The sequence below is a fragment of the Podarcis raffonei genome, chromosome 11, assembly GCF_027172205.1.
Source record: "Podarcis raffonei isolate rPodRaf1 chromosome 11, rPodRaf1.pri, whole genome shotgun sequence".
Taxonomy (NCBI): Eukaryota; Metazoa; Chordata; class Lepidosauria; order Squamata; family Lacertidae; genus Podarcis; species Podarcis raffonei.
The window spans coordinates 16948599-16973801 of record NC_070612.1 but is presented as its reverse complement, the minus strand read 5'-3'; the positions used below and the strand labels follow the sequence as shown (position 1 = coordinate 16973801).

The following is a 25203-nucleotide window of genomic DNA, read 5'->3' as shown; positions in this document are numbered from 1 at the left end:
TTCCAGATCACATATGTTAGTTTTCTTTTTGTGGATGACTTGAACCTCCTGTTTTATGGGCTAAAGAATAAACATAGGACAGTGGTATTTTTTAAAACCCTGCAATTAATATATTGTTTGCAGAACACTGGTACAAAACAAAATGCTCAGGAATCTTTTCTTGTTTGTTAAATGTGTTTGGAGGACAAATTGTTTAGCTGAATGTGAATGGGGGAAGTTTGCTTCAATTAAATTATTACAATAATGTCTACCACTGGTTTTGTTTTCATGATCAATATTGTTGCTGTGTCATGTACTTTTCTCTGATAAACTTGTCCATTGTTTCCACTGCTGTTCTCTTTCTGCTAGTTTTGATTTCTTCTCTGTTACTATCCAACAAAATGTATTAAACTTTTTCTTGAGCAAAAATGTGGAAGTGTTCTCCGCCCAATGTAAATTAAGGATTTTTAAGGGAAATGGCCAAGATACTTAGATCTTGTGGCTTGTGCCTAAACTTTGGTTCTGTTCTTAAAACACTGCAAATCCTTGGTTCAATATAAAGCTTAGATTTCTGGGTAAAATCTGGGATGATGAGAAAGCAGTTCTCTCTTTCTCGGTTAATTGCTAGCAGCCACAACATTTATTGCACCTGCTGGGACCAGTGTTTCAAGGCCAAAGGGTTGAAAGTAACTTCTGCCTTCAAAACAGACAGGGTTTTGGGTCAGACTTGAACCGGGATCTGGTGGAAGTGTTCAGCAGTCAAAAACTAGAGCTTCCTTACAGTACAACCTCCTAAGATTGTAAAGGGACACTATTTTCTATTTACTTCTTACTATTTATTCCAGGCTTCACCAACCTGGTTCTCTCTAGATGTTTGGAACCAAACTCCCATCAACTCCAGCCTATACAAAACTTGTAGTCTAAAACATAATCATTTTGGTGAAGGGTGATTTAGCCTACTCACACACAAGCACCCCCATCCTCTCCCAAATCAATCTACCATATTTTTCGCTCTATAGGACGCACCTTTTCCCCTCCAAAAATTAAGGGGAAATGTGTGTGCATCCTATGGAGCAAATGCAGGCTCCTTGGCTTCAGCGATAGCAACGCGAAGCCTCTGAAGCGCAGAGGGAGCGCTCCCTCCACGCTCCGGAGGCTTCGCGTTGCTTTCACTGAAGCCTGGAGAGCGAGAGGGGTCGGTACGCACCGACCCCTCTCACTCTCCAGGCTTCAGGGATAGCCGTCTGAAGCCCTGCGGAGCGCAGTGCGAGTTCCCGCTGCGCTCCACAGGCTTCAGGTTCCTTTTGCTGAAGCCAGGAGAGCAAGACTCTCCTGGCTTCAGCAGAGAGGGAGAGCTGTGCAGCGCCCCTTCAGCCAAGCGGGAGGCAAAATGGAAGGGGCTCCGTTTCTCCTGCCGCTTCGCTGAAGGGGCTCTGAGCAGAGAGGGGGAGAATTTTTTTTTCTTGTTCTCCCCCTCTAAAACAAGGTGCGTCCTATGGTCCGGTGCGTCCTATAGAGTGAAAAATACGGAAGACAACTATTACAGATCTGTTGAACCATTTCTTGAAGATTATGCATGGCCTGTTGGTCTTCCTCTAGAAGAGCCACCAGCGCCATGTGCCCTTGTATGGTCTGGAATCCAGACTAGGAGAAGGGTTCAGCCATGTCAGTGTTCTGGAATGGCCAAAGAATAAAGGAGGGGAGACACAGGAAAGGCAGAAGTTTTAAACGGAAGATGTAGGACAGGCATAGGCAAACTCGGCCCTCCAGATGTTTTGGGACTACAGCTCCCATCATCCCTGACCACTGGTGCTGTTAGCTAGGGATGATGGGAGTTGTAGTCCCAAAAACATCTGGAGGGCCGAGTTTGCCTATGCCTGATGTAGGAGATCCAAGGTCTTCATTCATGCTCTATATTCAAAAGCAGCATCTCTCCAGTTTCGTAACAGGTCATCTGGGCTTCCAGCAAAACACTCAACTAGGTAGCTTATATTTTGGATTCAGGCACATACTGGAAATTCAGGTCCATGCAATCAAACTGGTTGAAAGTCCTCAGTTGCTGCTGTAACACAAGTAATCAACTTTTAAAAAACCAACCTCAGGTATTTGTGGTTAGGGTGATGGGGAAATACATCGAAAAGTGTGGATTGAATTAATGATTCAGCAGGAAGAATGCTCCTCACAAACAAATCAGAACAAATGCTCAATAAAGAGCGGACATAGTCTAACCTCCGTGCAAGCTTTGTGCAACCCAATCTGGATCAATGCTCAATAAACAGGAAATCTGTAATGCATTGGCCTTCAGCCAGTGCATTGGGACCCAATACCAGGTCATGTCCTGATTTCAAGTGGGCTGCAGCTGCAACATTAACAAACATACAGATGAAGCATAAGTAAAGCCAAAGAGGAATCCCATTACCCCTAGGTCCTTTGCTCCCAGTCAACTCTTGGCTTACTCATTTCTGCCTTGCCTTCCAAACTGTTTCTCACACACACTTGGAATGAATGAGAGGGGAAGGATTTGCAGGTCAACCTTTAACAAGCAAGCCTTGGGGGTTAACACTCTGCACGTGCTCAGAGAAGTTTACGCCCTCAGTGCGAAGTTCCTCCTCAGTTAATCCTGGACTTCTCAAAACCAGGCTTCTGAGGGAAGGCAGGGCTCCGGGGGCAGCACCCACTTGACCGCGGCCTCAAGCCACCCCTTCCAGCGGGGGGCGGCGGCCGCTGCTCGGCTGCCATTGGTGGCGCGCGCGGACCTTAAAGTCCACCTCGCCCTCCGCGGCCTGCTGTTTCGGAGAGAGAGAGAGAGAGGATGGTTGCGGCTCGGCTCCAAGGGCCGCTCCTGGGCCAGAAGCCCCGTCTGGCCTGGCTTTGGGCGGGAAACAGGCCCGGCGCGGCGGGGGGAGGTAAGGGGCGGCGTCGGGGAGCGGGAAAGGCCGGAGGGGCTGTGGGGGTGGGTGGGAACGGCACCCTTGGCACAGCCGGAGAGCGGAGCTTTGCTCGCGCCTCAGCCCAGGAACTTTTCTCGTTCCTCGGGGGAAAGCGAGGGCGCGCCTCTGAGTGCGTGCAGAGCGCGCTCCCTCCGAGTAGCCATCCTTTGCCAGGCGGAGGTGAAGGGTTTACACCGCGGAAAGTGGCTTTGAAGATTCGCCCCACCATGCGAAGGCGCCCTTCTTTCCCTCTCAGACAAGCGCGCGGAGGTCGCTCTCCAGACCCGCCCTGGCGCGCGCTCTTTGGCGTCGTCTGGGAAGGGGATGAGCCACGGGAAGCGCCTCAGGCCGCCAGAGAGCGTGGCTTTTGTTACCGCGGACTCGAAACGCCGCACCTACAGACACACCTCTCCTCTCCCCTTCAATGCGTACCGGCCAAGGGAGCCTCCTGCCGGCAGGGCGATTTGCACCCACGCGGCCCCGCTAGCGAAGGTGGCTGCCGAAGCCGACAGGTAGAAGGAGGTTTGGAGCCGGCGGTACGGAGGACGCGCTTTTCCGCGCGCGTGCAGAGCTGGTTAATCTGCGGGACTCGCTGCCGCTGGAGGGACTGAGCGCCCGCTGCCTTAAATGCGGCTAAAGCCTAAGCGCGTTTACTGGGCAGTGAAAACGTAGCTGTATTGTGGAACCGCTTAGAGGGTGTTTTTTTTTGAAATATTAAGCGGTATATAAATGCTCGGTATATATTCAGTGAGACATGCCCCCAGGTTTTTTGGGGGGGGAGGGGGCAGATGCACAAGAAGACGGAACTCGCTTGCCTTTAACAGACTTGTAGAAGAAGCATTTTCAGCAGGTGCTGAAATTCCCTCTTCTTCACAACTTATTAAAAGGTGCAGAAGCCCTGTCTTCTTTTGCATCTGGCCTGCTTTACTCTCAAGTTAATGTGCATTGTAGAATCATGGAACTGTAGGTATGGATGGGACCACGAGGATACTCCAGTCCAACCCACTGCAACAGGGGAATGTTTTGCCCAACCTGGGGCTTAAACCCATGACTTTGAGATTAAGTTTCATGCTCTGCTGACTGAGCTATCCCAACTGAATTCAACATTACAGTTCATGGAGGATGCATATACAGTGGTACCTTGGGATGCGAACGGGATCCGTTCCAGAGCCCCGTTCGCATCCTGAATGGAACGTAAGACGCAACGGCGCGTCTGCGCGTGTGTGGGTCGCATTTCGATGCTTCTGCGCATGCGCGTGATGTCATTTTGAGCGTCTGCACATGCATGAGCGGCGAAACCCGGAAGTAACGCGCTCTGTTACTTCCAGGTTGCCGCAGAGCGCAACCCGAAAGCGCTCAACCTGAAGCACATTCAACCCGAGGTATGACTGTATATATACCTATCAACCAAAGCTAGTAGGTATGATGGCTGATTGAAACCTCCATGTTCAGAACCAGTATCCCCTTCAATACCAGATGTTGGGGGCAGGGCAACAGCAGGAGTGTGGTATTTGGACCTGTGTGATTTGGGGGGGCTTCAGAACTCCTGCTTCTCTGAAGCACTAGGAGGTCCAGCTCCAAGAGCCTTCTGGCGGTTCTTTCATTGCAAGAAGTGAGGTTACAGGGAACCAGGCAGAGAGCCTTCTCTATAGTGGCACCCACCCTGTGGAACGCCCTCCCACCAGATGTCAAGGCAATAAACAACTATCTGACTTTTAGAAGACATCTGAAGGCAGCCCTGTTTAGGGAGGTTTTTAATGTTTGATGCTTTACCATTTTTTAAAGTGCTGTAAGCCTCCCAGAGTGGCTGAGGATACCCAGCCAGATGGGCGGGTTGTAAATAATAATAATAATTATTATTATTAATAATAATACACCCCACAGTTTCACTTTCTTTTTTACATTTTGACTTTCCATGAAAACAACAGATCAGAATTAAATGGGAAAATAAAATGGGGCAGCATTTTGATAAGGAAGATGGCATGTGGATGATGCGCAGAACTTGCATGCCTGAACGGCACAAACTCTGAATTAAAGAATTCACATTGCCATCTAAAACCTTTCAGTCCAGAGCTTAAAATTACCTAACTGGTCCACTGCCCAAAGAGGTGGCATTTTTTATAATGTGCATATTTGTAAAATTTGCAGGAGCTGCTTCTCCACATATCTAATGTACATCTCATCCCCTGACAAGACTCCAAGCATACAAACTGCACCTGCTTTTCCAGCCCACCCTGGTCTGCTGCAAAAAGGGAAAGAAGCAATTTTAGGGCCACCTTAGAGGATTCATTCCAATTGAGGCCAAGAGCACTGTGTGCACAGGGTCATTCTGGTCCACATTGATTTGTGTTAGAACAGGCTTCCCCAGTGTGCTGGTCCTGTGGGTTTCCGTGAGGCGAGGTCCGAGTCCAGTCCGAGGTCAAGGGAGCAGTATTGAGACTGTCCATCAAAGCTGAAGCTGGGTCCAAGGCAGGGAGTCAGGTGAGGTCAGGAGATGGGGCAGACAGGAACTGGCTACCAACAATGTTGCTCCCACAACTTGGGACTGGGGCTGGCTGGCTTTTATCTGCCCCGAGGCATAGGGCGGCCCCAGTCCACAGGTGACTCACCTCTCCTGGCCTGGAGGCAAGCACTCCTCCTGCGGGAACTTAGTTCCCTCTGCCTCTCTGTCTTGAGCCTCTGCAGCTCAGGAGAGGCTGGAGGGTTACTGGACCCAGGGGCTGAGAGTGGAGCACCTGCAGGCAATGGGTCCTCCATCACCTCAGGAGCCAGAGCAGACTCAGCTGGTGCCTGCACCTGAGGATCCAGCACAGGTGAGGACCCTTCAGGCTCAGGCCCCAACCCCGGCTCAGCTGGTTCTGGAGGCGGGGAATCCTGTGCAGGCTGGGATTCCTCAGGTTCAGCCTCCGAGTCCAAATCCCAGGCCATCACACCCAGCCTTGTTCCCTCCAGATGTTTTTGGCCTGCCACATCCCATCCTCCTTGAGCATTGGACATGCTGGCAGGGGCTGATGGGAGAGGGAGTCTAATAACCTCTGTAGAAAGGGAAAGTCTGTGCTAGAAGAATGGTTTCTGATGCCAGCGTGGTACAGTGGGTGGGGTATTACACTTTGGACTTTGGTTCCATTCCTTGCTCAAATGTAACACTTGCCGTGACTTTAGGCCAGCCATTGCCAAGCCTGCTTCACAGTATCTGAGCAGGAAAAATGTTAAAGCTGCTTGTCACATGACACCGGAATAAAATTAAATTGCACTTCAGAGGGTTACACTGATATGTGTGGATAATCCTAACGATTTGCATTTTTAAATTAGAGGTATACAGGCAACAGAAGCTGCAAAACTCTTGCCGCCTGCAATCAAAAATGCCTCCTTGTGGCTTTTTACCTGAAAAATATGAGGTAAGTGTGTGAGTTGCTAGTCCTGTTTGTGGGTGGATAGGGTTTGGAGGGCTTTGCTGTGTTGCTAGTTCTCAGCAAGGTTCTGTGCACGATGCACAGGCAGAGAATGCTTAATGCAGGCTAAATGTACAATCTTATATGTGCCTGCTTAGAAACAAGTACATTGAATTCAAAGGGGCTTACATTCCCATATAGGTATACATAGGTGTGCAGCCAGTGATGTGAGTTTTCTGGGAAGTTTTGAACTGGCAAATTCAGTTTGCATTGGAAAATTGTCTTGATGCCTAGTAGCATGTTTATTTTGCTTGTATTTAGTAAACCAAGCAAAAAACTTTGAAACAGGCATCCATTTAGTGTTACTAATGAACATATGAAACAATTTTTTTTGAAGTGGTTGTATTGTATATGTGGCTCTATTTCCTCAGTGGCTCAGAGAGTGTTTGGGGCACTTTCTCCCTAGCCCAGATTAGCAGACAGATATTTCAAAGCTGTACTATGTTGATACAATCGGATTACTCAACTGATTATGATGGGGGTCAGTTCTCTACAATGGAAATAAATCTACAAATGCCTTTTTGTGCATCCTGCTTGCAGTCCTATCCCTATGAGCAGATGCTGAAGATCCGCAAGCAGAATGTGTCCCCTTCCTTGCTCACTTACTACAAGAAGCCACTGCTTATCCATCAGGGGCATATGCAGTGGGTGTTCGACTTGGAAGGACGTCGGTACCTTGATCTCTTTGCTGGAATTGCCACTGTTAGTGTTGGTCACTGCCACCCGTAAGTATGTGGTTAATCCCACTGTCTAATAATCTGCAAAATTCCACTAGCATGGTTACAGACCATGGCTAACAAGGGCTTATCCACACTTAACTTTTGCCCCACACTTTCTAAGCACAGGTAAGCACTTTCCCAGTCCATGTTTGAGCACTTCCCCCTCCCCTCCGCTTTCCCAATGGAAACCTGCTCTTGGATGCTGAATCGGAACAAACAGCAATTCAGGTTTTCCGCAGATGGACATGAGCATTAAAGAGTGGGCTTTCATGCGGGACATGGACCGGAAAAGCACAGATTTGTGCCTAGAAAGTGCAGAGGAAAATTAGTATGAATGAGCCCTGAGTGTCATCTGCAGGCAAGCTGGGAATTTGCTTGGGTGCCACAGTGAATCTGGGCAGGTAGAGATGTCACAACTGCTCTTGTTACCATTGGCTTACCTACTGTGATGTCACAGAGGTGTACTGAGTAATTCTTGTTTAGTGGTGCCATGTAAATGTTGCCTTTCGAAAGGCACCTTTGTTCACGCTAATCAGTTTGAAGCTCTTCCATGAAAACTGACAGGTGATCCTTGCTGCTTATCACCTGTTACAGCTCTTGGGTGTGTTATGCATTACACAGAATTGTCACAGGTGACACTTCTTGCATTTCATGGCCGTTTGGCCCCACTGTTGGTAGTTTTTCTCCTTTTACATGCGTGTGGATCAGGGGTCGGGGACGTTTGGCACTGCAGGTGTTAAAATCATAGAACTGTAGAGTTGGAAGGCACACCGAGAGTCATCTAGGTCAACCCCCTGCAATGCAGGAATCTCAACTAAAGCACCCATGACAGACACCCATTCAACCTTAAGAACCTCCAAGGGAGTCGGTTCCACTGTCAAACAGCTCTTACCAAACTATATAACTGTAACTCCCATCACTCCTACCAAGTATGGCCAATGGCCAGGAATGATGGGAATTGTCATCCAGCAACAGCTGGAGGACCAAAAGTTTGCAGTGCAATCCTACCTATATCTAGCCAGAAGCAAGCTTTGGCTGTAACTCCACCTTATCGAATTGAGATGGCAAAGCAATCTGGCAGGGTGCTGTATGTGCAGCTGTAACTTCCTGAGTGCTCCCAGCTTGTGTTGCTGATGGAGAACTTGGCAAGAGTTCCGTTGTTTTGGATGAGCTGAACAGGCTTCGCGACTCCATACTTTTGGAAATAGAACCTCACGGCAGTGGCACTGCTTTTGCAATCGATCGCAGTGGCGTAGCGTGGGGGGTGCAGGGGGGGCCGGCCGCACCGGGCGCAACATCTGGGGGTTAGGGTTAGGGGGCGCAAATCCACGGGTTAGGGGGCGCAAATCCACGGGTTAGGGGGCGCAAATTACTTGCCTTGCCCCGGGTGCTGACAACCCACGCTACGCCACTGATCGATCGTCACATTACTTCCTAGGATGACCTCTTTGTTGTGGCTCAGGGTGATGCTGGGTTTGGGTAAGCTGTGATCCACAAAGGTTTCGCAATGAGAAGAGTTGCTGGAAACAGAGGGCATCACCCCAGTTGTCACTCTAGACTTGCTTTTTATGGGCAGGTACTTCCTCAGGCTGCCCACAGCTGTGTCCCATTCAGCTGCACTTTCTTCACCCAGTTCCAGGTACAGCAGGTTTGCTGAGTCTCCCTGGGATGGTGCCCTCTGTTTCCAGTAACTCTTCTCATTGCGAGACCTTTGTGGATCACAGCTTACCCAAACCCAGTATCCCCCTGAGCCACAACGAAGAGGTCATCCTGACCAATGACGATCGATTGCAAAAGCAATGCCACTGCTGTGAGGTTCTATTTCCAAAAGTATGGAGTCGCGAAGCCTGTTCAGCTCATCCAAAACAATGGAACTCTTGCCAAGTTCTCCATCAGCAACGCAAGCTGGAAGTTACAGCTGCACATACAGTACCCTTCCAGATTGCTTTGCCATCTCAGAAGCAAGCTTTATGCATCTGATGAAGCAAACTCTTGTCCATGAAATATTTCAGCTCAATATGATGCTACTGTTTGTTGGTATTGCATTTTTTAAGTTTCTGTATTGCACAGTGTTTCCTGGGTTGTTTATAAAAGGGCATAACAGCAACAGTTTCAAAGACTAGATTCTGTAGTTATGCTACAACAGATGAGCTCTGTGACTTTGCAGCAACATGTTGCTTATGTATCTGTTTATTGGGCTAAACTGTAGCCAACTAATATTTTGGTGCAATGCCATATCCACTTTATTTCATTACTTACTTACTGTAATGTATCACTTTTCTCATCCCAAGTGACCTCAAAACAGTTTACGCATAAACATAAGCCTATGAAAAAAAATTACAGAGCACAGTAACAGTAATGTAACAATAACAGAAGCACGAAACATCAATTCAAAACAAGCTTAAGGCTCAGCAATATTCCAACCAGTCTCAGAAAGCTAGAGAAACTGAATTTAAGCATCTTTTGCCTAAAGTAGCTGCTAACATACCCAAGGAAGAAATGTCAATTAAAAAACAAACATAATATTATTAACTAACATATTAACAAATAATAACAATCACAATAAATTCAGAAAATAGTCTGTGCAACATATAGAAAGCAATACAGATTGCTAACCTAATTTAACAGCATGAAACTAAACTAAGTTTGCTATTAAAGGGGGTGGTGGTTTGGATCAAAACAAATTGGATCAAAGACTTAAATAATCACATTTTTTCCCAAACACTCCCAGAAAGGTAACAGCAGCTGCCCAGAAACAGCTTGGTCGCTTGTGGCACACAAGCAGCCTCTATGCGCATGCAGCAATCCAGGAATATGGAGAGAAATTGGCCTCATTGCTTCCAGCTCCCTTAAAGGTACGCTGAGTTGCACGGTGAGAAAATTCAGTTCGAAATGTGTGGGTTACAGTGATGCTGTGAGCTAGGAGGGTCAGTCAGGGATGCAATTCGATATCCCCCCCATGTAAATATATATATTTCAGAAGATATAGTGCAGGCATAGGCAAACTCGGCCCTCTGGGTGTTTTGGGACTACAATTCCCATCATCCCTGACCACTGGTCCTGCTAGCTAAGGATCATGGGAGTTGTAGGCCAAAAACATCTGGAGGGCCGAGTTTGCCTATGCCTGAAATAGTGGAATTATAACCCTTGGGTGGTATTTAACTAAATAATTGCAAGAACAGATGACTTCCAAATGCACAGGGGGTTTTCCTACCCCTCCTGCCCCTGCATGCACCACAGACAATTCCCAAATCTATTCCAGAGATTTGAGGGAAACGCCAGAACAGATTCAGGCAGCACACAGAGGGAGTGGCAGAGGAAAGTCCCATTGCGCAAGTAGAAGCCATTCTCCTTCTGGAATGAAGTACTTAAAGCTGCACTGAATACAATCCATGGTGTTTGCACTCTGCCAGATTGTTAACTGTGCATCAGAATAGATTTACACTTAACTTTGCTTCTCTTCTCCCTAAATCTGCATTCTGATGAATATCTTTGTTCTAGGTGATTTTCCTAACCAACAGTGGTTCGGAAGCCAATGACCTCGCCATGTTAATGGCAAGGATTTTTACACGCAACTTTGATATCATTGGATTGAGGTAGCTATCGCACCTTGTATATTACTTACTTGTTTTTATTTCATAAAATCCATGCACTGCTTGGTTGTAAGGAAACCTCAAAGTGATTTACACAAAGAATAAAACAATAAAATTATTGGTAAAAACAGTTAAAGGCAACAATTCAAAACATTAAAAAATTAAAATCAGCAATAAAATAAAAACAGATTAAAACACACATCAACATTCTAGATATCTGGGTATGTTGTGATCTGCTTTTATGTTCCATATAGGGATGAGCAGATTTCCCTTGTTCCATAACTAGGTTGGAGATATTTATGTCCAGATGTTCCTATCTGCCCTCTTCTGCTGCAATTTTATCTTTAATTCCCCTGAAACAAAGTACTGTTTGATCATGTATCTTCATCTACAGTGGTACCTCGGGTTACATAGGCTTCAGGTTACATAGACTCCGCTAACCCAGAAATAGTGCTTCAGGTTAAGAACTTTGCTTCAGGATAAGAACAGAAATCGTGCTCCGGCGGTGCGGCAGCAGCGGGAGGCCCCATTAGCTAAAGTGGTGCTTCTGGTTAAGAACAGTTTCAGGTTAAGTACGGACCTCCGGAACGAATTAAGTACTTAACCCAAGGTACCACTGTATTTTTTCTAGAGTGTGTTGTGTTACTGGCTGACAATTCCTTTTTAAAACAGATTACTGGTCAACAGCCCAGAATGGTCCTCTAAATGGGACTTAATGTTTAGGATTCTTCTAATTTACTGAAAATTCATGCTTTCTTCTGGCATGCCTTGGAATAGCGAGATTCATACAGAAGTGAAAGAGAGGGTCTTGCACCCATTCAAGATGCCAAAGGCTGCTGAACTAGCACAAACCCTGAACTGATCAGAGTCCCTCTAAGTTCAGCATGAAGCGTGGAGCAGGTGAAGTGATCTCTTACTTGGCCAAAACATGTTTTGAAACTCTTGAGTGTGAGCTCTTGAGTTGCATGGAACTCTTCCTGAACCACAGGTGTTCAAAGTAAGAAAATCAAGATAAAAAGATGTTAAATGCCCAGGTTGATGCTAATTAAAAACATAAGAAAGGCACTACTGGGTTAGGCCAGTGGTCCATCTTGTCCCGCATCCTGTTTTCACAGTGGCCAACTAAATGATTGTAAGCAAAACTTGAGTGCAAGAACATTCCCTCCTCTTGGTGTTTCTAGCAGCTGTATTTCAGAAACATACTGCCTCAAATGATGGAGGAAAAGCATATCCACCGTGGTTAAGGTAAAGGTAAAGGTACCCCTGCCCGTATGGGCCAGTCTTGACAGACTCTAGGGTTGTGCGCCCATCTCACTCAAGAGGCCGTGGGCCAGCGCTGTCCGGAGACACTTCCGGGTCACGTGGCCAGCGTGACATCGCTGCTCTGGCGAGCCAGAGCCGCACACAGAAACGCCGTTTACCTTCCCGCTAGTAAGCGGTCCCTATTTATCTACTTGCACCCGGGGGTGCTTTCGAACTGCTAGGTTGGCAGGCGCTGGGACCGAACAACAGGAGCGCACCCCGCTGCGGGGATTCGAACCGCCGACCTTTCGATCAGCAAGCCCTAGGCGCTGAGGCTTTTACCGACAGTGCCACCTGCGTCCCACTCCACCGTGGTTAGTAAACACTTATAGCCATTTCCTGTATGAATCTTCCTAATCCTCATTTCAAGTCATCCAGGTTGGTGGCCAGTGCTGCCTCTTGTGGAATCTCATTCCATAATTTATGTTCTGTGTACAGAAGTATATAATCTTCCAACATTCAGATTCATTGGATGTTCCCAAGTTCTAGTGTTAATGAGGGATGGAGAAAAAACTTTCCTTCATTCACTTTCTCTATAGATGATTCCAAGCGCAATAGGCAACATTTTGCAATGCAAATTTATGCTTGCTGGTGCTTGCTAGTTGCTAGTGCAAACTTAGCAATTTTGTGTATTTAACATCCATCAACTTCAGATCAGTTTGGTAAAGACAAACCACTGAGAAGCCAGAAGGGTTTTCTGTTGTTATCTCTTGAGTACTGGTTGCTGAAGACGGTTTCTGTGCAGTTCAGAAGCTTGCCTTTCTTTTAATTATTCTAGTTTCTTTCTGATTTGTAAAGACGGTCACAGGGAGATTAAGCAGAAGGGCTTGAAAGTGGCTGTGTTGGTTTTTTTCTACAGAGGAGGCTACCACGGGAGCAGCGCTTACACAATGGGCTTGTCATCTATTGGATGTTACAAACACGGAGTTGCCAATGGGCTTGGCTGCCAAAAGGTGAGGTTCTTGCTGCTTCCCTCCTCATTTGTTGCACAACAAACATCTTACTCTTCAAGTTGGTCCAGAGGCTGCCAATCTGCTACGGGCCAAGCTCAAAGAATTGGCACTGACATATAAGGCCACAAATAGCCCAGGACCAGGCTGTTTATCCTTTAGGCATCCAGTGGATTAATGCGGTCTGCAGAAGAGTTTCTCTGCCATAACTCTCTATGTTGTATTTTTATTTTAAGATATCTGCTCCTTTCTGTGTTGTTTTTCACTGTCTTTTAGCTGCTTTATTGTGTCTTGTACATTGCCTTGAGGTGTGTGTGTGTGTGTGGAAGGCAATAAATAATAATAAAATAATAAAAATAAATAGAATACTAGACACTTTAATACAGTGTTTTCACTCTGGTAACAGAGAAGAGAATTATACCTCGTCTCCCTTTTTTTAATCAGATCTACATTCTGTAGGTATAGTATAGCAATGTGCAGTCTTCTGAGTTGCTCCAAGTTTTACAAAATGCACATTGAGAAATTTGCTCAATTTTCAATAAAAGGCTGGGTTGGTTATAAATACAGGCATCTTTTGATCACCTTTTCATGAAGAGTGAGCTTTCTGCTGGTGGTGGCCAAAATGTTTTGTATCTATGAAATTAGGCTGTACCAGCATTGTGATGAGTGCATATCTCAGATCAAAATGTGAAAAATAGCACAAAATCCTGACATAGTCAGTTAATCCCATTGCAACACCTATATCTCTGTTGTGCTTTTCAGACAATGCTGCCTGACGTTTTTCGTGGTCCCTGGGGGGGAAGCCATTGTCGAGATTCTCCGGTGCAAACCATTCGAAAATGCACCTGTTCTGCAGGTTGTTTCAATGAGAGAGGCCTTGGTTTTCAGAGGTGAAAGAGAATGACACCATGGTGGTTCAGTGCAGTAAACTGGATATGCCTAAGGCAGATGGACATCTGCAACCCTCTCATGCACAGCCAGACCATTAGTTCTGACAGCAGTTTTGCAAGGCAAATATCCTTTTAACTGTGGGTGTAGATTGAACTTCGCACCTCCTGCATATAAAGTGTATCTCTCAGATATGATGGTAACGGTAAAGGGACCCCTGACCATTAGGTCCAGTCGCAGACGACTCTGGGGTTGCAGCGCTCATCTCGCTTTATTGGCCGAGGGAGCCGGTGTACAGCTTCCGGGTCATGTGGCTAGCATGACTAAGCCGCTTCTGGCGAACCAGAGCAGCACACGGAAACGCCGTTTACCTTCCTGCTGGAGCGGTACCTATTTATCTACTTGCACTTTGACTTGCTTTTGAACTGCTAGGTTGGCAGGAGCAGGGACCGAGCAATGGGAGCTCACCCCATTGCGGGAATTCGAACCGCCGACCTTCTGATCGGTAAGCCCTAGGCTCTGTGGTTTAACCCACAGCGCCACCTGCGTCCCAAGATATGATTGTACTGACAGTGAAATCCAAACCCAAGAGCCGCTGGGATGAGTGAGTTTGGAATGGGTGGGTCTTGGGCTGAAGCTGAGCCACAGCTACTGCAACACAACTCCCTCATCCCATCTTTGCTGGGGATATGCCAGTGTAACTCTCTATGCCAGCTCGGCCAGCACAAGTCCCCTCCAAAGGGGGCATTCTGGGGACAGGGCAAGTTGAAATTTACAGCATCAAGCTATCCATCATAATTCCTTTTAAGCTGCTGCTCTTTGCTAAGTGTTTCATGCTGAGAATTGGGCACTTTGGAGAGCTGCACCTCCCTGAGGATAAAGGGGTGCTGGTGGACTGGGATTAAGTGTGAAGAGTTGGCAAACGTGGATGGTGGCCAAACTCGCCCGATCCAATTCCAGTTGCGCTTTTAAAAGGTGCAAGTGGGACCCGTGAAATGGGACTTCCTTCCAGGTATGTGTGTACACAGTCTGAGTTTGCTACTGCAAATTATGGATAGGTCATATATCAAATGGCTAATTAGATTTGGAAACAAGCTGATTTATGTGCAGTATATTTCCTCTAGGAGTAAGAACAGCTCTAGCTTTTGCCCCACTTGTTTTAGCTGCAGTCCTGTGGGTAATCTCTATTCATCTCAATGGGATTTACTTCTGAGCAGGCAGGCATAGGACTCTGCTGCTAGAGCTGAAAATTGGAAACAGAAGGGAAAATGGACGACATATGTGTCTTTGTATTCAGATTACATTAATTCTGCCAGCCTCTAGAGTATGGGTAATTAGATGCGGGTGGTTGGACCAACATAGGTTATTTAGATGTTACCAAAATGCATGGCAGGGACGTGGGTGGCGCTGTGGACTAAACCACAGAGCCTAGGGCTTGCTGATCAGAAGGTTGGCGGTTTGAGTCCCCGCGACGGGGTGAGCTCCCGTTGTTCGGTCCCTGCTCCTGCCAACCTAGCAGTTCAAAAGCATGTCAAGTGCAAGTAGATAAATAGGTACTGCTCTGGCGGGAAGGTAAACAGTGTTTCTGTGTGCTGCTCTGGTTCACCAGAAGTGGCTGTCTGAGGACAAACGCTGGCTCCCTCGGCCTATAGAACTAGATGAGCGCCGCAACCCCAGAGTCGTCTGCGACTGGACCTAATGGTCAGGGGTACCTTTACCTTTTAAAATGCATGGTGGATAGTTTATTTTTATAAAAGCAGCATTAGAAGCCACCCTTGGCCTCTATTGCATGTGAATGTTTTGTTCTCCCTCCCCATCCTCTCGATACAGGCACTTGCCATGCAAAAGACCAGTATATTGAGCAGCTCAAAGACACTCTCACGACTTGTGTTCCAAAGGCCATAGCTGGATTTATTGCTGAGCCAATTCAAGTAAGTGATTCCCTTTGTAGTAATAGCATGCAAGGTCAGTGGATTGGTTTGCACATAAGCCATGGTTTGTTTAGCCCAAGGTGTTTTGTAATGGGCAAACCCAGCCCAGCAGAGTAACCATGTTTGTTTTCTGCCAGCAAACCCAAGATGGTTTGTAGTTGGCTGACAAACCAAGGCTTATTTTGTCTATGGTTTCTTATATCCAAACCTAACAGCCTTGCTTAATTTATGGTTACCAGGTTTTTTTCAATGAATCCGGGGATATTTCATTTCATTTCTGAAATGCACACATGCATATTGTATAAAGGTGCAAAGCCTTTCTTTCGCACCCTGTGAAACATAACTGCGCAGAGTTTTTAAAAAACTGGGCAACGGCTGCCCACCTGCAACTTCTGAGCCTCCCCCGATCAGTCAAAACAAAGGGGGAAGGGGGCAGGAGATCTGTACTGCCGGACATCCTCGGTTCCCTTTTGGCAGTGGCAGCGGCAGTCTCAGCAGCCCAGAGTCAGCCTGGTAGCACAGTTGGCTCTGGCATTGCTTCAGGAGCTGCTCACTGCCATGGCGCCCGCCATTTTTCCTCGCTGGAAGTTCTGGCAAGGAAAAATGGGCGCCATGGCAGCGAGCAGCAAGCAGCTCTTGAAGCCAGCCAGAGAGAACTGTGCTACCAGGCTGGCTCTGGGCTGCTGAGGCTGCCGCTGCCATGTTTCCCGGGGACAGATTTGCAAATCTGGGGACATTCTGGGGATGGAATTTGTCCGGGGAGAGATTTGCAAATCCGGGGACTGTCCCCGGAAACCGGGGACATCTGGTAACCCTAGCTTAACTATGGTTTGTTTGGACTGTCACCTTCCTGCAGGGTGTCAACGGAACAGTTCAGTACCCCAAGGGATTCCTGAAAGAGGCTTTTCAGCTAGTGCGTGAAAAAGGTGGTGTGTGCATCGCAGATGAAGTGAGTACTTTGAACTTAACTTCCCCTATCCAAAGATTTATACACATCTGTTTTTGAAAAGCATATTGTGAAGGACATAGGAGTTACCTAGAATTATACATATTCCTTTATTTCCATGGAAAATAACTTGGTGCATGAGAGAGTGAAGGATGTGTGATCGTGTGGGAACCTGGCCCTACCCATATGGGAGCAAAGTTCCTGACTCTTTTCCTCTGGAATAATGCAGCCTTTGGTCCCAAAAAGGTTGGATAAAACGGATTAGGCAGCTTTACAAAGCTGGGTATCTTCTCAGTGAGTAAAGTTTTTCTCCCTCTCATATAACACTAGAACCCGTGGATATCCAACAAAGCTGAATGTTGGAAAATTCAGGGCAGATAAAAAAAAGTCCTTCTTCATGCAGCACATAGTTAAACTATGGAACTCACTGCCACAGGATGCAATAATGGCAACCAGCTTGGGTAACTTTTAAAGAGAATTAGATGAATTTGTGGAGAGAGAGAAATATCAGTGGCTACTTAGCCATGATGGCTATGCTCAGCCGCCACAGTTGGAGGCAATAATGCTTCTGAATACCTGTCACTGGAAACAACAGGAGAGGAGAATGCCCTTGTGCCGAAATCCACATTGCAAGTTTCTCTGGTTGGCCACTGGCTTGATCCAGCAGCCTCTTTGACCATTTTGCGGCATGCACCCTGGTATACACAGTTTCATGTGAGCCTTGCATGCACATACGCAGTATATGTGACCCAGTTGCAGAGGGTTCCTACAAGCTGGTATCTGTGGCGAAATAACTGTGTGCTCATCACCTGTGGCAACGCACACACTGGGTGCACACAATTCCTCTACAGAAATGTTATCTGTGAAAGAAATCTGTATTGTGTGAACTACAAGCCCAAAACATACGAAGCAACTTTTTTTTTTAATAAAAGAATTCTTTGTTCTTTGAAGGTTCAGACGGGGTTTGGTCGAACAGGCAGCCATTTCTGGGGATTTGAAGGACACGATGTGGTTCCTGACATTGTCACCATGGCAAAGGGAATTGGCAACGGGTTTCCAATGGCAGCCGTTGTCAGTACAGCAGGTGCAAGTGACTTTCATACTTCAGATGTTAAAGTCTTGAATAATTGGGGTTTTAACAGGGCTCTCATGGCTGTTTGGTGAGAACGGACCTTTGCTTCTATGCTTTGTCTAGGACAGTGGTTCCCAATTCTCAACGCTTATGGACCACTTGCTGAGGGTCTTGGCGGACCACTTAACAATTTTCCCGCCTGTTGTAGGAATTGTAATGTGCTTTGCAATATGCCGGAGGATTTTTTAATTGTAATTTTATTGCTGCTTTTATTTTTTATGTTTCATTTTAATGTAAGAAATAAAAGAAGCAATAGAGATACGACCAAAAAATCAGCATCATTATTCAGTGCAGACATACCATTGGCAGGAATGAGACAGCAGTAAATCACACTGAGCAAGTTGAATTTAACTCTTTATTAGCAAAAACAGGATCTGCACCGGGGTGGGTGGGTAAGTCCTAATGAGCACAGCAACACATCACCGGTAGGTCTTGCCCCCATGAAGCAGTTGCAGAGACTGAAGGTCCCCACCTCCCCACAGCTGCCTAAGCCCCCTCCTCTCTGTGGTTTTCCCAAGCAATCTGAGACTGTGCCTGCTTGATGCTAACTTCTCCCTGCCCTTTTCATGCCTCTCCCGGTCCTGGGAGACCAGATGGGAGGGGAGCTTGTCACAGCAGGCGGGGGAGACATCCATACCTTTTCACCAGACTTATCTCTGCCTCTTGGTCTCCCGCCTCTGCTGCTTCCACTTCTGATTCTGGACTTCTCTCTGCCACAGACTCCCCCACCATACTAAGCCCTGCTGCCTCTTCAGCTTCTGACACCACCACCTCCCAGTCCTCTTCCTCGGGCCACTCATCATCATCCTACCACTAATCCCCGGGCTCTGTGCCTTCTTCCCTTGGGATCCCCAGCTGGTTCCTCCCACCATTCCTCTGCATCCAACCGGTCCATGACAACCACAGACCACCTGGATGAAGCTCAGTCCATGAACCACAGTTTGGGAACCCTTGCTCTAGAGCAGCGGTTCTCAACCTGTGGGTCCCCAGATGTTGTTGGACTACAACTCCCATCATCCTTGAGCTCTGTCCTTGCTGGCTAGGGGTGATGGGAGCTGTAGTCCAACAGCATCTGGGGACCCACAGGTTGAGAAAGGGTGCTATAGAGCACCAGCGGCTGCCTTTAATCATTTACTATAATGTTTCAGTTATGAATACTAGCATGCTTTGTTTTTCAGAGATTGCAGAAGCCTTGGCTCAAAGTCTACATTTCAACACATTTGGAGGAAATCCTGTGGCCTGTGCAGTTGGGTCTGCAGTTCTGGATGTAAGAAAATGACTGTGACTTGCATCTTTATCTATGGGGAACTGTAGCATATATGCCACTAGTCTTTCATCTTAACACTGCAGGACACCACCATCCTTAGGTTCTTCCAGACTGTCTCTGTGTTTTAGGTAAAAGGTAAAGGGACCCCTGACCATTAGGTCCAGTTGTGGCCGACTCTGGGGTTGCGGCGCTCATCTTGCTTTATTGGCTGAGGGAGCCGGCGTACAGCTTCCGGGTCATGTGGCCAGCATGCCTAAGCCGCTTCTGGCAAACCAGAGCAGCACACGGAAACACTGTTTACCTTCCCACCGGAGTGGTAGCTATTTATCTACTTGCACTTTGACGTGCTTTCGAACTGCTAGGTTGGCAGGAGCAGGGACCGAGCAATAGAGCTCACCCCATCACGGGGATTCGAACCTCCGACCTTCTGATCGGCAAGTCCTAGGCTCTGTGGTTTAACCCACAGCGCCACCCGCATCCCCTATGTTTTAGGGAGGGATTGAATCACATTCTGGCAAATTCAGGAAGCGCCGTTAATATCTTGTGCAACAAACTCACTTCCCAAGCAGATCAGATCTTTTGCAACAAGCGATGGGAAAATGCTCTGGAAACTGTGGGAGGACACTTGATTCAACAACGTCTAGGCTCCCTACCCTTGTCTCATTTTCCCCTGGTATATTCAAGACAGGATTATCCATATGTTCTGTGCAGCAGTTATTTACACTCATAGTAGTGGTGTATCAGATTAACTCCACATGCTGTTGCTTTCTTTAGAGTTAAAAAGGGCCTGGCCAACAGTATTTCAGAGTATTTGGTGATTTCCTGCATGGCTTTTGTGTTCTCAGGCAATAGCAGAAGACGGCTTGCAGAAAAACAGCGAGGAGGTGGGGACTCGCCTCCTGTTAAAGCTGGCTAAGCTGCGCGATGAGTTTGAAATAGTTGGAGATGTCCGTGGCAAAGGACTTATGATTGGAATAGAGATGGTCAAGAATAAGGTCAGGAAGACACTTTGCGGGCCTGGAATGGTCTCTATCATGTTATAAGCAGCCTCGACGTATAGATCTGTCTTAGCTCTTGGGCTGTCACCACTAAAGGCCTACTATGGAGGACACTAAAAATCACCCTCCAATTAATTGCATGGGCCTTCTCAGTGCCAGAGCTGCACTTTGTGGTTGGGAGACACTGATACGGGGGTTTGAAATTTGGCCACAGCTTTTATTGTTTGCACATTACAAATGATTAGTGAGTTGGAGATGTGGCAACTCATAGAATCATAAAGTGGGACGCTAAGGATCATCCAGTCCCAATGCAGGGATATTTATCTGTCCCATTCAGGGATCAAACCTGCAATCTTGGCATTATCAACATCACACTCTAGCCAACTGAGCTACCTAGTTGTGTCTCTTCTTGCCTTGGTTTTGCCCAAGGAATACCTGGCTCTCTATGCCTTGTTTCATGCTCTACGTTGAGTTTCCTATGATGTTGAAGCCTTGTGCCTCCCTGTGCAGACAGGCTAAGAGCTTGTCTCTTTTTTAGACGCTGCCCATTATCTACAGTCCCTCCACACTCCACAGCTGCTAGCTAGATTACAGTGATGCTCTCTATGTGGAGCTTCCCTCACACTTGATCCGGGAGCCGCAGGCAGTGCAGAATGCTGCAGCCCGATTGCTGACAGGAGCGGGGCCTTGTCAGGGTTAGGGCGCTGACAATTTAACGGCTTCTGTCATGAAAGATTTAAAATGAGGAATCAAATCAGGAAGACAGATCAGAACTTAGTTCTCTCTCAGCAACAGGAAACCTTTGCCTCCACCCAGATTTAAAACTTAAGTCCAGTGCCACCTAGTGGCTAAATGTAATAATGGCATAATCGATGCGAGTTCACTTCTGTTTGTGAGTTTCGGTTAAAAGAACCAGGAGAGGTGGAAGAAAACTAAGCTAACTTTTTCTCCACAGGAGACTCGTCAGCCGCTTCCAGTTGAAGAGATAAACCAAATCATGGAAGATTGCAAAGATATGGGATTGCTGATTGGGCGGGGAGGAATGTTTTTCCAGGTATTCTTATATATATATATATATATATATATATATATATATATATATATATATATATATATATATATGATATATATAAATCCGAGATATATAGATACATTCAGTTTATAAAGAGAGGCAGCTGTAGGAGCAATGCCTCTCTTAGGTGTTGGATAAAAGCAAATGCCACTGGAAATGCAAAGCTGAGTGACTTTCTTTCACAGGAAAACACAAACTCTGCACTGAGACATGAAATAATGAAACAGACACCAGTGTGCTTGACTCTACAAAAACACGGAGAGGGAAAAATCATTATTTATTTTTTTAGAAGGGACGAGAGTTGCTAAAGAACTGCATGCTTGCAGGTCAGAGTTAGTTAGTTTTTTAATCTGTGAACCCTAAATTCAGGAAAACTGTCTTATATCAGGGCAGACTCTATGTCCATCAAGCCCAGTATTGTCTGACTGGAAGCTGTTTTCCAGGGTCTCAGCCAAAGGCCTTTCCAAGAACCAGGTGCCTGATCTTTCTAACTGGAAAGCCCAGGGATTGAACCTGTTACTTCCTGCCTGAAAAGCAGGAGCGCATCGATCTGATTTTGCCAAGCAGAATTAAGGGCACCATTGCTGGTGATTCAGGATTTGCTCAATGGCTGCATTTCCTTGGGGGTGGTTTGGTGTTCAGAATAAACACCTAAGAGCTGCCTACTGCATCCAACCAAGGCCTTTGATTTCCATCAAAGCCATGCTCCCGGTAGCTCATAAGGAGGGCAGGCAGGCAGATTTAACCTGGAAGTGAGCCCCATTGAATTCAATAGGCTTTACTTCGGAATAGATAACGTGGCTCCTTGAGAATGTCACTATTGTGCAGCAATTAAGGTTTGTGGTTTAAAGCGTTCTCTGTTCCCCTAGTGCAAGAGATCCGCTTTTGGGAAAGGGTTGGGACTTTTTGCAGTCTGGAAGCAGTGGAGAAAGGCATTGGGAAGATACAGTGGTACCTCGGGTTAAGAACTTAGTTTGTTCTGGAGGTCCGTTCTTAACCTGAAACTGGTCTTAACCTGGGGTACCACTTTAGCTAATGGGGCCTCCTGCTGCCGCCGCACAATTTCTGTTCTCATCCTGAAGCAAAGTTCTTAACCCGAGGCACTATTTCTGGGTTAGTGGAGCCTGTAACCTGAAGCGTCTGTAACCTGAAGCATCTGTAACCCGAGGTACCACTGTATATGAACTCCCCATAGGTCAGATTGCCCTAGCAAGCCCACCCCTTCCCCCTCTTTGCCCAGAGTTCTCTAACAGCTTTGCTTAGCAAGAATTCCCCAGAGCTATGCACTGGTAAAGTTAGAAATATTAGGCAACTGCAAGCTACATTAATAACGTGATTAGCATTCATGGTGCTAGAGCATCAGTAGAGAGGGAATTGAAGCCCACGGTCTTAGTAAATAAAATGACCCCTGTGTGGGAATTAGCAGTAGGGGGCTAAGGAAAGCATTCACACCCCCTGCAATGCTAATTGACATGCATTATGTGTGTGTGTATAAGATGGCAGCTGGGGAGAGAAAGCTTTGAATTTCCTCTCCCCCCATACTGTGCTGCTGATAACTATCCCTGCAACCTGGCATTTTATTTTTCCAAACTGCAGTGGCACGGTTGCCAATCAAAGCATTAACTTAATGTGCAGTTAGGCCCTTGTGAGGTACTGTGTAGCAGCTGCCCAAAATAAATTGTTTAAAAGGCAACAGTTAGGTGGCATGTTTTTTTTCATGCAAAAGGGTTCAATTGCCAACTAGGGATGGGGAAAGATTGTTGCCTGAAACTCTGGGAAGCTTGTTGCCAGTCAGTGTAGGCAGCACTGGCCTAGATCTGACTTGGTTCAAAACAACATCCTAGGCTCCCTCTCTCTCCTGTGTTTCCTGATTTCAGCCATTTCGTTTATTACTGAATCCAGCTTTCTACCGTATTTTTAGCTCCAAAAGACGCACTAGACCATAAAGCGCACCTAGTTTTGGGAGGAGGAAAACAAGAAAAAATTATTCTGAATCCCAGAAGCCAGAACAGCAAGAAGGCTCTGGCTTTCGGGATACCGTGTGGCTGTTCTGGCTTCTGGGATAACCGCGCCAAGCCTCTTCAGGGCAGCAGGATGAAGGCTCCCCCTGCCCAAAGAGGCTGCGCAGGGCTAAGGCAGAAGCCAGGACAGGCACGTTGCTGAAGGGCCGCTGCACAGTTCTCCCTCTCTGAGAGGGAGAGCTGCGCAGTGCCCCTTCAGCTAAGCTGGAGAAGGAACAGGAGGAGACCCTTCTGTCCCTCCTCCGGCTTTGCATGACAGGCATGTCGCTGAAGGGGCGCTGCGCAGTTCAGTGAAGCTGGGTCTCCTTCTGTCCCTCCTCCAGCTTCCAGGACAGGCGCTTCCAGACAGTTCTCTCTCTCTGCGCAGCGCCTCTCCTTCACAGGAGAGGCGCTGTACGGAGAGCGAGAAGGTGCAGCTCCCCTTCAGCGAAGCTGGAGAAGGAACACAAGGAGTCCCTTCTGTTCCTCCTCCGGCTTCACAGGACAGGCGCTGCACAGAGAAGGAGAGCTGCGCAGTGCCCCTTCAGCGAAGTGGGAGGAGGAACAGAAGGGGCTCTGTTCCTCCTCTCGCTTCGCTGAAGGGGTGCTGCGCAGCTCTCCCTCTCTGCGCAGCGCCATTCGCTCCATAAGACGCACTCACATTTCCCCTTACTTTTTAGGAGGGAAAAAGTGTGTCTTATGGAGCGAAAAATACGGTATATAGTGGCTTCCTCCCCACCCCTTTTTGTAGCAACTCCGATTTCGTAACCACAGTGTGTATCCAGATATTTCTTTTTTATTGCCAATTTAATGTGAGCTGTTCCGGTTTCCCCCTCCTCATTTTGGCTTCTTCCTCTTCCCAAGACGTTTAGAATCAAACCTCCGCTGTGCATCACTAAGGAAGACGCAGACTTCGCCCTGGGAGTTTTCCATGCCGCTTTAACAAGACACAGGGAAAGAACAGCAAAGGCAAAATAAGTGCCCCATTCGCTGTCATGCTGAAGAACAAACATCCCTGAGACTGAACTGCCGCAGCTGGCAAATTGCAACCGGTTGACATGTTTATTGTAGCAGCCCATTTGCTGCCCCAACTTGTGCCATCTGAAGACTCGGTAGTTGCAGCAAGCCTCCTGAGCAACGAGATTTATGGTTTGTATAAATCATCAGATGACCCAGTTTTTGTGGTCTTTCGATTTCCTTAAACGTATGTCGAGCTGCTTTGGTTTTATTTGCGATTCTCCGTGCTTTATAGATATATTTGTATACATGCCTGTAGTATAGAAATGAAATAACAGTAATGCTGCTACCAGTCCCTAGAATGTGAGTGACAGCTGCCCTTCTTTAAGCAGCTGGGGGGGCACATCCAATGGGCACCTGTCCATTGGGGTTCCCATTCATTTTGTGGATTCAAGCAGTGCCTGTGTGGCTTCCCAGTCAGAAGCCAGGCAGCCAATGGTTTTAACACCCTTTAAAACAGCTGTCACCACTGTGGGGCCATCCAGATGTTTTGAACTCCCATCAGCTGGCAGGAGTTCCTAGTCTAAAACCTCTGGGGTGCACCAGGCTGGCAGAAGCCAATTTTAAACTGTAAATGGCATGGCTGGAACTCACCCCCATGCTGCAATAGCTAAATCAGGACCAGAATCCACTTTTCCACATGTCTTATTAATTTAGCCCAGTTCTGAATGATGTACAGTGGTACATTGGGTTAATTTGTTCCGGAGGTCCGTACTTAACCTGAAACTGTTCTTAACCTGAAGCACCACTTTAGCTAATGGGGCCTCCTGCCGCTGCCGTGCCACCACCACGCGATTTCTGTTCTCATCCTGAAGCAAAGTTCTTAACCCTAAGTACTATTTCTGGGTTAGCGGAGTCTGTAACCTGAAGCGTATGTAACCCGAGTTACCAGTGTATAAGGACGGGGGAGTCAAGGAACTGCTTAGAACAGCATGCACTAAAAATGGACTGCAGTGTACAGTAAAATAATTTATTGCTTCTTCCTGTACATGGCTTTCCTTACAAGTAAGGAAGATCCTCTTTGTAT

The 25203-nt window shown here is 47.0% G+C and overlaps 1 protein-coding gene across 2 annotated transcripts; it reads left to right on the top strand.

Moving 5' to 3' along the window:
- Nucleotides 1-2645: 2645 nt before the first annotated feature.
- AGXT2 (alanine--glyoxylate aminotransferase 2) lies at nt 2646-25155 on the top strand. Of its 2 annotated transcripts, none has more exons than XM_053408654.1 (14): nt 2646-2885; nt 6222-6307; nt 6902-7086; nt 9812-9935; nt 10582-10676; nt 12835-12928; nt 13688-13781; nt 15644-15744; nt 16601-16693; nt 17642-17774; nt 19001-19089; nt 19935-20084; nt 21043-21141; nt 24024-25155. In XM_053408654.1, the coding sequence occupies exons 1-14, from the start codon at nt 2792-2794 to the stop codon at nt 24135-24137; spliced, it is 1551 nt and encodes a 516-aa protein (XP_053264629.1). In that variant the 5' UTR covers nt 2646-2791; the 3' UTR covers nt 24138-25155. The 2 variants fall into 2 exon arrangements, with proteins under 2 accessions (XP_053264629.1, XP_053264630.1); XM_053408655.1 differs by lacking the exon at nt 2646-2885 and adding an exon at nt 2959-3421.
- Nucleotides 25156-25203: the final 48 nt, after the last annotated feature.